Source organism: Aplidium turbinatum, chromosome 12, assembly GCF_918807975.1.
Source record: "Aplidium turbinatum chromosome 12, kaAplTurb1.1, whole genome shotgun sequence".
Taxonomy (NCBI): domain Eukaryota; kingdom Metazoa; phylum Chordata; class Ascidiacea; order Aplousobranchia; family Polyclinidae; genus Aplidium; species Aplidium turbinatum.
This window is the reverse complement of record NC_137483.1, coordinates 20,311,924-20,325,163: the sequence shown is the minus strand read 5'-3', so window position 1 is coordinate 20,325,163 and position 13,240 is coordinate 20,311,924. Positions and strand designations below refer to the sequence as shown.

General features: G+C 39.6%; 1 protein-coding gene across 1 annotated transcript in view; it reads left to right on the top strand.

Annotated features, from left to right (window-relative positions):
• The window catches only part of LOC145780668 (uncharacterized), a 96,024-nt gene extending 88,122 nt beyond the window's left edge, over positions 1-7,902 (top strand). Inside the window, exons 14-18 of the mRNA XM_082592289.1 lie at positions 4,399-4,524; positions 5,283-5,408; positions 6,114-6,239; positions 7,081-7,200; positions 7,856-7,902. Coding sequence (XP_082448415.1) covers positions 4,399-4,524; positions 5,283-5,408; positions 6,114-6,239; positions 7,081-7,200; positions 7,856-7,902 — 545 coding nt within the window. The remainder of the gene's footprint in view (positions 1-4,398; positions 4,525-5,282; positions 5,409-6,113; positions 6,240-7,080; positions 7,201-7,855) is intronic.
• The last annotated feature ends 5,338 nt before the right edge of the window (positions 7,903-13,240 follow it).

The window sequence follows — 13,240 nt, the reverse complement described above, 5'->3', positions numbered from 1 at the left end:
TTACAAAGAACTACTGTAAAACCTGATGAAACAATGCAAATTATTTACATTTGCTAAAATAATGTTTCATCATCATCATCATGTGCCGTCTTCTAGCCGAAAGTTAATTACTTCCACACGTCACGTTCTTCCGCTACTCTTTTTGTTTTACCGATGCTTGACAAGTCAGCCCATTGTTTTACATCATCTGCCAAAGTCGTTTCTATTTGTTATTTTGAACAGATGTAGATGGATTCTTTGTTACTTCAACAAGTGGGAACTTGTCGCACACATTGGGGAACTACACACAAGGAAGACACGTTTGTTCGGATCTACTCTTATATTATTCTTTCGGTTGTTCAGGTAAACTATTGTTGTGTGAGCATAATTGACAGCAATCTGTCACATTTCTCTCCATTAACTCATAATTTATTGTTGAGCTCGTCAATTTAGTCTAATGTCATCTGTAGTGACACGGGGCTTTATGAGGACGCCCAACTCTAGTAGTGAAATATTTCACAGAAGGAATTATGCAGGAAATGTGAAATTTCTTGACCTTTAGTTTTTATTCTTTGCAAATTTTCTAAACATACACTGGTCATTTTTCTACCTTTCTGCCCTTCACAATAAGCATTTCGTCTCAGATAGCTAGACACATTCGTGCAATGCTTGTTATATATATGTTAATGTTAGTGCAATATAAATGTTAGTGCATTTACTGTCATTTTAAATGTAAAAACACCCAAAAATGCCTTATATTTATGAGCAAAAGTAACTTTTTTGTTTAGTTTAGCATTACTTTATGTTATAATTCAAAAATTTCAATTTTGAAGCTATTTTCTGGAAATTAGAATAAAAATCGACTTTCTGACGTTTTTTCATCTCAAACAATAAATTTCAAAAAATTGTTTGGTAAAAATTCAATTTCAATATGCACAATACACATGGCTATTATCTTGTAAAATATTTTGGCTCTGTGATTTTCATAGATACCGTTATTAGCGATTAATTAGCACGGGCTGAGATAACCCGTGACGCACATTCCGCGTATGAAAACAGCTCGTATTAAGATAAGGTTAATTATGTGAATTTATTGTATGCTAACTGTCAATAGTTTTCATTCATTTTCCTTAAAAATGATAAAATGTTTGTCGCAAAAGTCATCTGGCTGTCGTCATCGTGTTTGAAGTGTGCAAAGTAAAAGTCAAATGTGTTTTACATATCAACAAGGGTTGAATGTGTTTAGATGTGAATGGGTGTTCTAATGGTACGGATAGCTGTCATGTACAAGCAACTTGTAACACCACTGAAGGAAATTTTACATGTTATTGTAACAAGGGATGGAAGGGAAACGGCTTATTGTGCCAGGGTGAGTTCTTGATTGCTACAACAAAGCATTGAAAATCACAAGCAATTGTAATAAATTTATCACATCTAGTAACTATATTTAACGAGAGATCGATTTCATTATTTCAGATTTGAACTTCTAGATCTCAGTTTGCTCTTGAACATAGTGCTCATCATGATCTTTTTGCTCGTCTTGTTTCTCATGTTCTTCCTGCTCTTCTTGCTTTTCTAAATTTTGAAGTAGGAAACAAAATTAAATACATTGTAATGTTATGAGTTTCATGACAAACGTATTTGAAATTATCTCAATTCCGTAAAAATTTAACACCCAATTTCCTACCAGTCTACCGGCTACGTTTGCATAACGTTTCATTGGTCCCGGAATGAAAGATTTCCTTGTCGGGTCGTTTGCGAGACGCGTAATCATTTCCACGCGATGACCGAAGCAAGATTCGTGGAGGTCTGGATTTCATGTCAATAATTTTGACCGAAGTGAAGTCGATATCAAGTTGTTGCGGTTGATCAGATCCTAGCCATGAGATTAGCCTTAGTAGTTCGATTATACTTAGTTAACTGGTAGAGTATGTATTAGTAGTTGCCTAGACCAGGGGTCCACTGTGGATGGTCTCGCGACCCAAACTTGGGTTGCGAGACCATCCACAGTGGGTCGCAAAACGGTTAAAACTTACCATAAATATAACTTGTATGGCAAAAATAATTACAATCATATAGTTTTTGATGTGCTGAGTTTTGTACAATTTGGTAATTTAGGCTACAAGAAAATTCATACTTTCGATTGCAGTAGGCTACAGTAATTAAGCCCACGGTTATATAGCCTGGAAGACACCTTGAGGCATGGCATGAAAACTCTCTCAGCTTATCTCCAGAACTGGCGATTGAAACCAAGCGAAACCAAAGCATTGGCGACAGCTTTCCTACCTACAAAATCGGGAAGCTGATCGTGAGCTACAATGGAAAACTTCTGTCTTTCTGCCCCCGAACCAAAATATCGTGGGGTGGCACTAGACAGATCGTACACATACCTCCAACATTTGGTGTCACTGCGCAAGAAAATTACATCCCGCGCTGCACTACTCAAGCGCCTGGCAGGCCACAACTGGGGGCCGAGTGCTGACACTTGCGTATAGCAGATTTAGCTCTTGTCTACTCTTCAGCAGAGTACTGTGCACCTGTTTGGTGCTGCAGTACTCACTGCCATAACACCAACACTGCTATAAACAGCGTCCTGGGCACAGTGACCGGATGCCTGCGTCCAACACCATTGGACAATTTTGCCATTCTCGCTGGCATCCAACCTGCTGAGCTTCGTCGCGAAGAGGCCACTCTGTTTCTTGGCCGACGGGCACTAGAGCCTAACCATCTTCTCCACCACAAGATCTCTGCTCCCCCAAACCAGCACCCCAGTCGACTGAAATCAAGACACCCATTCGTGCTAGTCGCTCAATTTCTGATCAACGATGCAGATGAACTTCATCTCTGCGGCTACTTGGGCAGACTATAATTGGAATTATGAAAGGAAGTCAAGTACCACCAGACTCCATTCTTTCATTTCCGACGCCGACACATGCTCCATCGGCCTGACACTACAAAGACAAGCATGAGTGCGCCTCAACTGTCTTCGTACGGGTGTCGGGTTTTTCCGCGCATCCATGCACCAATGGGGAATCGGCCTCTTTCTCCTCCTGTGATTGTGGTGCCAAGGAACAGACTGCAGACCACATCATCAATGATTGTACCATTTTCAAACCATCTAACAGAGTGGAAGGTCTGTGTGTGATGGATGATGAAACTAAAAACTGATGACTGCTCTCTATAGTAGCCTTAGTAGCCTTCCAGTGTAGTCTAGTAGCTCTAGTAGCCTTCCAGTGTAGTCCGGGAATATCTTGGGTCAGGGGCGGTAAAAGGATTGAGTAAACCCTCGGCCCAAGAGGCTTGCACGACAAAGCACAAGGTTAACATGTCCACCCGCTTATTAAGCCTAATTTGGCCCATTCCGGAATTACTGAAGGTATAGAAGGTAGAAAATTGTCCCCTGCTTAATAAGCCAAAATCGTCCGGTCCCGATGTGGCCTTCATAAGCGGGGACCACCGTATTGGAATTGATATTAATTTGCAAAGTGTTTTGCGCAAAATTATGTACTTCCGAAACGTTTGAGTCGCGAAGATTTCGAACGATTGCTTTTTGGGTCGCACCAAAAAGTATTTGCGGACCCCTGGCCTAGACAATTTTTTGAAAGAAATAAAAAAGTCAAAAGTACTTGAGAGGTTACTGTTATTTTTTTATTCACTTGTCAACTTTCAAAAGCCCGGAAAAAACTAAACACTTGAAGAATTGACTTCAAAAAATACCAATGTTTCCATTGCGATAAGGAAACGATAAGTGAATATGCAATGTGATTGTAATGTAACAATACGAGTTTTTCGCACGCAATAAAATGACACGGCAGTGGTGCTAAAAAGTTTTGTGAAGTTTGATGGGCATGTTCAGATTTTTGAGCAGTTTTAGAATGCATTTTATTTTTTTAAATCCATAGAAAAAATATCTACCGTATAATGATTTAAAATTTTAAAAAATGCATCACGAGCCGCACCAAAACTACTCGCGGCCGCGTGTTTGAGACCCTTGGACTAGAATGTTAGTTGCGTTTTAGCGAGTAATTGACAATTATGTGCTAGTAATTTGCAATCAACGACTGAAAGATATGCTACATTTGCAAACTGAATATTTTTTTATTGTTGTTACTTATGTACGTTTTCAGCTACAACATTTTTTACCAAAGTCATCTGCAATCATTCAAGAGACATACAAGACACGCACATAAAGCTACGTGGTTAGAATCGGTATTCATTGCAGTGGTAGTAACATTAACGCTACTCGTAAACCCACCAATAGCTAAAAAATAGCAAGCAACTTTTCTTAACTGCAAGTGAAATAACACGAACAGTCGTTGATTAGTAATATTCTCTCTTGTGTCTTGTCTTGCGAAACTTGAAAACAAGAGCGAAAAATTGTGTTTAGGATATTTATCGTCATTTTAACAAAATTGACAGATATCGATGAGTGTCTGGATGGTTTGGACAATTGTGACAAAGAACACGCCATGTGTAACAACACCCTTGGAAATTTTACGTGTACGTGTTTGGATGGCTACACTGGAAACGGATCCCATTGTTCAGGTGAGACGTTGTGTTTGTAACCAGGCATGGACTTATCACAAACGATTCCTAAGTTTTTTCAGCACAATGTTTCTAATTTGCTGTTTACATACGTAAAAAATAAATTTTCATTAAATTCGGTTTCATCATAATTAACGAGCAATCGACTTTAATACATGACAGTATTCTTCTTGCTCTTATTGCTCTCTATACTATTTTTCTTTCTTCTATTTTCCTCTAAGTCCTTTTTGATCCTATGTTTATCCTACTCTTCTTGCTCTTCTTACTTTTTATGCTCTTTCTACTGTAGTTGCTCTTCCTGCTCTTTTTACTGTATTTTCTCTTCCTGCTCTTATATTCTTTCTATGCTTCATGTTTTTTGCTCTCAGTGCCTTACCTGCTTTTGTCACTTTGTGCCTTATCTGATCTCTATGCTCTTCCTCCCTTTCTCGCTCGCATCTTGTTTTGTTCTTTTTCTTGTTGTTGTTTTTGAAATTCCTGCTTTTTTTGCTTTTTTCTGTTCTTCCTACTCTTCTTGCTTTTCATGCTTTTCTTGTTTAACTACCCTCCTTGCTTAATTCTGTAAAAATTTAAAAGTCAACTTCCTCTTAGTCTAGGTTTTTCCTTTTTCCACCACTATACGTTTTATTCTCATGGTCTTATTACAGCCGCCCATAAACTATATTACTCTTTCACTAATAGTTTATGATTAAAATTAATCTTCTCATCATTATTATGTGTGTTTGGGATATTTAGTGTCATTTTAACAAAATTAACAGATATCGATGAGTGTGCGGATGGTTTGGACAATTGTGACAAACAACATGCCACGTGTAGCAACACTGAAGGAAGTTTTACGTGTACGTGTTTGGATGGTTACACTGGAAACGGATCCCATTGTTCAGGTGAGACGTTGTGTTTGTAAATAGACATGGACTTATCAAAAACGATTCCTAAGTTATTTCAACAAAGTGTTTCTAATTTTCTGTTCACATACCGTAAGCAAAAATTATATTATTGCTAAGTCGGTTTCATTACAACGAGTAATCGAGTTTAATATATGACATTATTTTTATTGCTCTTATCGCTTCTTTTATTCTTTTTCTTTATTTTGCTCTTAATGCTCTTGTTGACCATCCGGCTCCTAATGCTTTTCTCGTTTGTTTTTTTTCTTATCATTCTTTTTAGTCTTAATTCACTTTCTTCTCTTCCTACCTGTCTTTCTCTTCTTTCTGTTTATTCTCTTCCTGCTCTTCCAACGCTTTCCTTCACTTCGTTTTAGTCTGCCTATTTTTCTTTTTGCTTTTCTAGCTCGTCTTGTTTTTATAACTTTTGAAGTAGGAACAAAATTAGAACTTATTTAATGTTTTTACAAACATGACGTTGTCTGAAACTTTTCTAATTCTGTTAATTTTAAAACCGAATTTTCAGCCTAGTGTAAGTTTTAATCTTTTTGCACCATTAAACTTTTTATTTTCTTGGTCTTATTACAGCCGCCCATAAATTAACTTACCGGTACTCTTGTAGTATTCGTTTACGAATAAAAGTATTCTTCCCATCACTTTTGTGGGTGTTTGGGACATTTAGTATAATTTCAACAAAATTAACAGATATCGATGAGTGTGTGGATGGTTTGGATAATTGTGACGAAGAACACGCCATGTGTAATAACACTCTTGGAAATTTTACGTGTACGTGTTTGGATGGTTACACTGGAAACGGATCCCATTGTTCAGGTGAGACGTTGTGTTTGTAAATAAACATGGACTTATCACAAACGATTCCTAAGTTGTTCCAACACAGTTTTTCTAATTTGCTTTTTACATATGTAAAAAGCAATTTTGCTGTTTATTTATGCAAAAACCTATACCATATTTTCCTTAATTTGGTTTCATCATAATTAATAAAATATCGACTATAATATATGACATTATTCTTTTTTGCTTTTCTTGCTCTTCTTGCTTATGATTCTCATCTTTCTCCACATGTTCCTCTTGCTCTTATTGCTACTTTTATTTTTGTTTTTTTGTTGGTCCTTCCCATCCTGGTCTTCTTGCTTTTCTTGTGTCATTGTTATTCTTATTGTTCTTCAAATCAGCTTGTGGTGTTGATATTTATCTATTCAAAACAAGCTAATTTCACGTTTCGTGAGTTACATAGAATTGATTTGTTTAGGGATAACGCTTCCGGCTAGAACATCAATCATTATGACATCGATTTAGTTCTACAGATTTTATATCAATGTACAAAACGACTGTTGTCTGTCTGGGTAGCACCTTAAATCACATCCCATATAATACAGAGTGCTTTGGATGCCTGATGGAGATTGTTGTCTAATTTATCATGTTAGCTTATATTGTAATTTCATTCAGATGTTTTCTAAAATGTGAACCAACTTCATAGCATTACAAATTTGTTAATTGTGTTGATTGTATTTCTAATATGAAACAAAAACTGAGAAGAAGTTTCTAAACACATTTGCTATGTTCAATGTAAGACACTGAGCTTTACTTCATAAATGAACTATGGTAAACATAACAAATGCTAACCAAACTACCATTGCTGATAATTCATTAGATGTGGATGGATTGATTGTTACCACGAATGATGGAGCCGCTGCATCCCCACAATGTGTAAACAAAGATCAAAACTGCAAATGTTTGGACGTTTTCATATACCCTGTGGTCAATTGTACAGGTAAATAATATTTTTCCATGCAGTTCATTCGATTGGTTTAACTACTTCAAACCTATTGAGGAAATTTCGTGGCGTAGCTTATTTATTGCTTACAAGTGAATTGTGTACGTCTGATACTCCAACACAAATAGTTTCTTTTAAACTTTTTGCACAGTTTGTTTGTTCGTACATATTTATTGCAGATATGCATACTATAGGGCTGGTTAAAACAAAATTATGTCAAAAATCAATGATTTTTTTGTCGTTTCACTTTGGAATCGAAAACGAAACATTAAAAATGATCAAAACTCAAACGTGCCCGAACAACCAAATCATAGTTCCAATGTGACTTTGCGCGATTTAGAGTGCAGCCCACCATTAAGAGATTGTGTCAGTGAAGTGGAGTCTTGGAATTTTTCTGAAAAAAACAAAAACAATGACCATACAAATTATTAAACTATGACTACTATGTGAATATTATTTGTAACAACCAAAAAAAGAGAATTCGACCTGTGATGTTACATTTGTTTGTGATTGTTAGCGGGCAGTTCAACTTTTCTATGTCAATAACTATCTAGCCATATTTCTTCGCAAAAGATTTACAAGAATTGTAAACAAAAGAATGGTCGCATTTCATTGAATTTGTATAAGCTATAGACGCTTTTCCTTTTAACAGCTAAAGTAGACGATTTTCATATGGACGTCTTTGTGAAAATCAACTAAACGTTCTTTTTTATTCCTCAACGTTGCCTCTTGAAACTTATAAGACTGAAACCGTAGATTAGCCTAATAGAAGTCACTGTTAATTTTGAAATACTTCTTTGCTTCTACCAGATCAAATATAATTAATACATAATTGATAAAATGATAATGAAATAGGAAAAGTGCTAATGCTAGTCTATCAATCGTAGTGTTTCAGACACTTACCACGGAAGAGAATGGAACTATTTTCAGCAGCGACCAGTCAGAAGAAATAACTTGCATGAACGCGAATGGAACGTGTTCGTGTATGAGTGGAATGACATTTGAATCATTCAACTGCCTTGGTAACTCAATTGCGAAAACAGTTTTGAAAAGTTATCAATTACCAAACCAACGAAAAATGGTGATAAAAAATCTATCATTTTACCCTGCTTTAACCTACAAATTTTTGTAGTATATGAAGCAATTATTCCTTCCCAACTGTGCTTAGTGGAGTTAAGTACATAGACACTTGTTTATTGTTCATATATCTCGGTTTACACTTTTTGATGGCGGTCTGCTGCTGCTGACAACTAGTCAATGGCACGAGTAAATAAAGTTTCACCATCACCATCACCATCACCATCACAATCACCATCACCATCACCATCACCATCACCATCACCATCACCATCACCATCACCATCACCATCACCATCACCATCACCATCACCATCACCATCACCATCACCATCATCACCATCACCATCACCATCATAATGTGCCGTCTCCCAGCCGAGGGTTGGCTGTCACACGTCACGTTCTTCCGCTACTCTTTATGCTTTTCCGATGCTTGACAAGTCAGCTCATTGTTTTACATCATCTCCCAAAGTCGTTTCTATTTATTATTTTGAACAGCTGTGGATGGAATCTTTGTTACTTCGACAAGTGGGAACTTGTCGCACACATTGGGAAACTACACACAAGGAAGACACGTTTGTTCGGATCTACTATTATATTATTCTTTCGGCTGTTTAGGTAAACTATTGTTGTGCGAGTATAATTGGCATCAATCTGTCACATTTCCTTTGCTTACACATTAACCACTGATAAAGCTTCTGTATAGAGTTTGTTTTGTTGAACCTTTTCATACGAAGCCGAGTAACGTGATCAAGTTTAACATCTTCAAGTTTAAGTGTTTTTGTTTTTGTGTTTCTATATGTAATAAACTTGAAGATGTTAAACTTGATCACGTTACTCGGTTACGTATGCTTATGGTTGAACATTAACCATTAACTCATAATTTATTGTTGAGCAAGTGAAATTTCACTGTAATGCCAACAAAATTTGTCAGTTGAATTATATGAATGAAATGTTTGCTTTAAGTGTCAGTTGTTTTCATTCATTTGCCTATAAAATAATAAAATGTTTATCGCAAAAGTCATCTGGCTGTTGTTGCAGTGTGCCAAATGTGCATCGCAAAAGTTAAAAGTGTTTTACATACCAACAAGGGTTGAATGTGTTTAGATGTAAATGGGTGTCGTAATGATACGGATAGCTGCCATGCACAAGCGACTTGTAACAACACTGAAGGAAACTTTACATGTTATTGTAACAAGGGATGGAAGGGAAACGGCTTATTGTGCCAGGGTGAGTTCCTGATTGCGACAACAAAGCATTGAAAATCACAAGTGATTGTATTAAATTTATCACTTAACGAGCATCGATTTCAATATTTCAGATTCTAGTCCTCATCTTGCTCTTTTTTCAAATCTTGTTCTTCATTTTCCTCTTGTTCCTCATGCTCGTTCTGCTTGTCTTGCTCATTTTGTTTTTTATGTTTTTTGTCCTCTTCGTGTTTTTTGTGCCCGTCTTGTTTTGTGCTCTTGATACTTTTTGCGCTCTTCTTGTTGTTTTTGCTTTTCTTGCTTATCTTGTTTTTCCTGCTTTACTTAATCTTCTTGTTGTTTTTGTTTTTCTTGCTGTTTTAATTTTTGAAGTCGAAAATAAAATTAAAACACATTGTAATGTTTCTCGGCAGCCCATTGTAGCAAGAATTGACAGGGATAGACAGCGTGTTTTGCCCATGAGGCTTGGCTCGTAAGTATTGCATCACCCGTTTGTAGCGATAAAACGTGAGTAACCACTGACACAAAATAAAATGATCCCGACGTGAAAAAAATGGCCAACCGCGCTCCACACATGCGGAGCGCGGCGTGAGGGGACGGACGACTTTGCGCTCAGATGCGTTTGGTCCACCAGCTGAGAACGCAGGGCTGGGGAGACGTGGTTCATGTGAGGAGAGAATTGGTGGCCGAAATTCTAATTGATGTGGCCGCGTCACAAAAATTTAGGATGTTGGGACGAACCAGAAAGATGGATACGAATCGCCCTTTTTTAATGGGGGTTCGTCTTCCAGCAGGCTTGGGTCTGTCGGGGAGAACGGCTTACTCGCGCAGGAACGATGGCTCATGGAAATTGCTCATGGAAAATCCTTCGCGTCTCTCTCTCGATGTCATCCTCTAGACACTCACCTGAGTTTTAATTCCTGGGAGATCCAAGCTGGCTGCTTTTATAAGTGGCCGGGAAGTAAAAACTGTGGTCTCCTGCAAAACGGAAGATTAATTTGATTGAAAATGTGGGGCGTTTTGCAGGGGCTAATAAAACGTTTAAATAAATTCCCTCAAAATTAGTGGGTGGTTTTGTTTCAGAAAATTGTAATTGAAGTGAATGAATGTTGCCCGCGGAGCACAGAGAGTTGTGCACAAGTTGAGTAAAATGCATTCTTGCTGGATTGTGAGAGCTAGACAGAACCTAAAACACACAAAAAAAGACGTTTACATGAAGGAAAATCAGGGGACCAGTTTTGGGGAGAGTCAGGTCAGATCAAATGGATTTTCTGAGACCGTTCATGCTGAGCAAAATTTTTGAGAACCTAACACGTGAGGCAGCTGGCGAATACAATACACTGGGACGCGACCAAGTACAATAATAAAAGAGAACATCGATGTTGGGGCACATGCGGAGCTAAATGTTCATTCCGCTGCCAAGGCCTGGTGTAGGGCCTTGACTTTTGAAGATTGCGGAGCGTAGGCGAAACGTCCTTTCCGCTGTAACGGCACGTTGTCCGGCCGTGGCTGTCGATGGTTGCGGAGCGTAAAAAAAACATCCCTTCCGCTGTCACGGCATGTGATCTGGCCGTGACATTTGTGAGCCGATTCGTGCGGCAACAGACACGTGTTTTTTTTAGTCTTGCCCATTGGGCCTCTGAGAAGCATTGCGAGGTCTCTGCCGCTGCCTTGTCGAGGCACAGACATTACATACATAAGGGTTTGGTCGCGCCAAATAGAGATGAGGTTGCTGCCTCACGTGTTCGGTTCGCAATTATTCTCCAATGTGAGGTGGGGTCTTGATCCGCTGGTGTCGTCTTCTTTGTATATTGACGTAGCTCTTCATCGAAAAAGCAAGCAGGAACTTTCAAGGCCATCAGAGCTCTAGAGTTCACCAGTGGGTAGATCACGAGAAAGACCATGACGATTGGGTCGTCCAGGTCTGGGGCGTTTTTGGGCAGTCACTATGTTGACACATAGTTCACCGTACTTGGTACGTTTTCTGTTGGCGGCTCTTATGAGTGATCGGCACCATACTCATACAGGAAGTAACGTCACACACAACCGTGACAGCGTCAGGACGTTGCATGACGATGTCAGGCCGCAGATCGACCTCACCCGCCTCCACATGTGGAACCGAGCGGTGGGCGGAAATGCCGAATTGCCATCAATCAGTCACGTTCCTCACGAGCTCCTCCAACACCGAATTGTGCTTTTTCGTCATGAGGCCCATCATCTCCAGGCAGTGGTTCAGTGTGTGGGGATGCGTTTCCTCCGCACTTCCGCATCTTCGGAAAATTACGGGCTTGTATGGACTTTTCATGCTAGAGTTTTTTTTGTTTTTTTTTAGCTAAAGGAAACAGGTTCAAACAGGCCTTGTACTCGAATATCTGTTCGGCGGATCCAAAGAGCTCCTGGTGCCGTGTCCAAACGTTCGAATAATTGGACAAGCAGTGGGTGTAGACCGTTTTTCCTTGGTCAGGTTTGGTCTCTCACTGCTTCCTCCATCACAAGTCCGTGAGCTGGTGGAAAACCGGAACTAATTTCTTTCTGGTGGAGGGGATAACTTTGGAACTCCCCGCATCCAACTGAAGGCCGTCGCCCTGCAGCGCGGACCAGCGCACGTTCAGTCGACGGGTGACCGCCGGATTCGATCCCACGGGCTTCCGCCTGCGGGACTCGGTAACAGACATCGTCTGGGGCTTTCTCTTCATTCAGGAAGCTGGCCAGGGTGGTCGTAGCCGGTTCTTTGGTGCTGAACTTCGCACAGGCGTGACGTGGCAGTTGACCTCGGTCGGTGGCGGACACGACGCCGTCGGGTGACGAAAACATCTTGAAAGCCTGGGCGATTGTCAGTATAAAGCTCCTTTCTTCACAATGTTTTCCCCTGGCGCTTGCTGGTTTTATTGGCTTTATTCTTTTTACAAGGATAAGAGTTAAACTGACTGGTAAAGGTTGTGGTGGAATACTTTTGTGGAATGAAGTAGTGGTGCAATTTTGACGAGCCCAGTCTCATGGGCGATACACGGTGTCTATTATCGAGGTAAATTCTTGCTACAATCGTCTGCCGAGAAACATACAGTTGATTGGATGGTCTAAATGGCTAACGTGGAAGCTACACCGTTGTGGTTATTTAGAGAATCACAATCGCTTGCTGCACTAGTGAGCGCTCAGCATTGTGCTGATAGCCAGGAAAATCGCTTCTTTCTTCACAAAGCACATTGTAATGTTATAACCAACATGACTTTGTCTGAAGTTTTCATAATTTCAGTTAAATTTAAACACCCAATTTCCTTCCAGTTTACCGGTTACGTTTACATGACGTTTCATTGCACCCGAAATGAAAGATTAGGGAGTCGGTTCGTTTGCGAGACGCGTTATCAGTTTCCACGTGATGACCGAAGCGAGATTGTGAAGGTCTGGACTTTGTGTTAGTAATTTTGACCGGAGGAAAGCCGATATCAAGTTGTTGCGTGTGACGTAACCACGTCGCAACGAGATCCTAGCCATGAGATTAGCCTTAATCGTTTGATATATATATATATTTAACTGGCAAGGTAAAGGTGAGTCCCATACTTGATCCAAGCATCGCGGCTTCGGAGATTGAGAAGATGAGGTTCTCATTATACTAAGCCTTCGGCACTAAGGAGAGTAGAGTGGCCAGTTCCTTTCTCTCGGCCGCCTTTTATTCAGCAACTACACCCAGTGCTGTGTCAAGGGGGTTGCCAAGGGGGGCCCGGCCCCGGGCCCACCATCTCAGGGGGCCCACA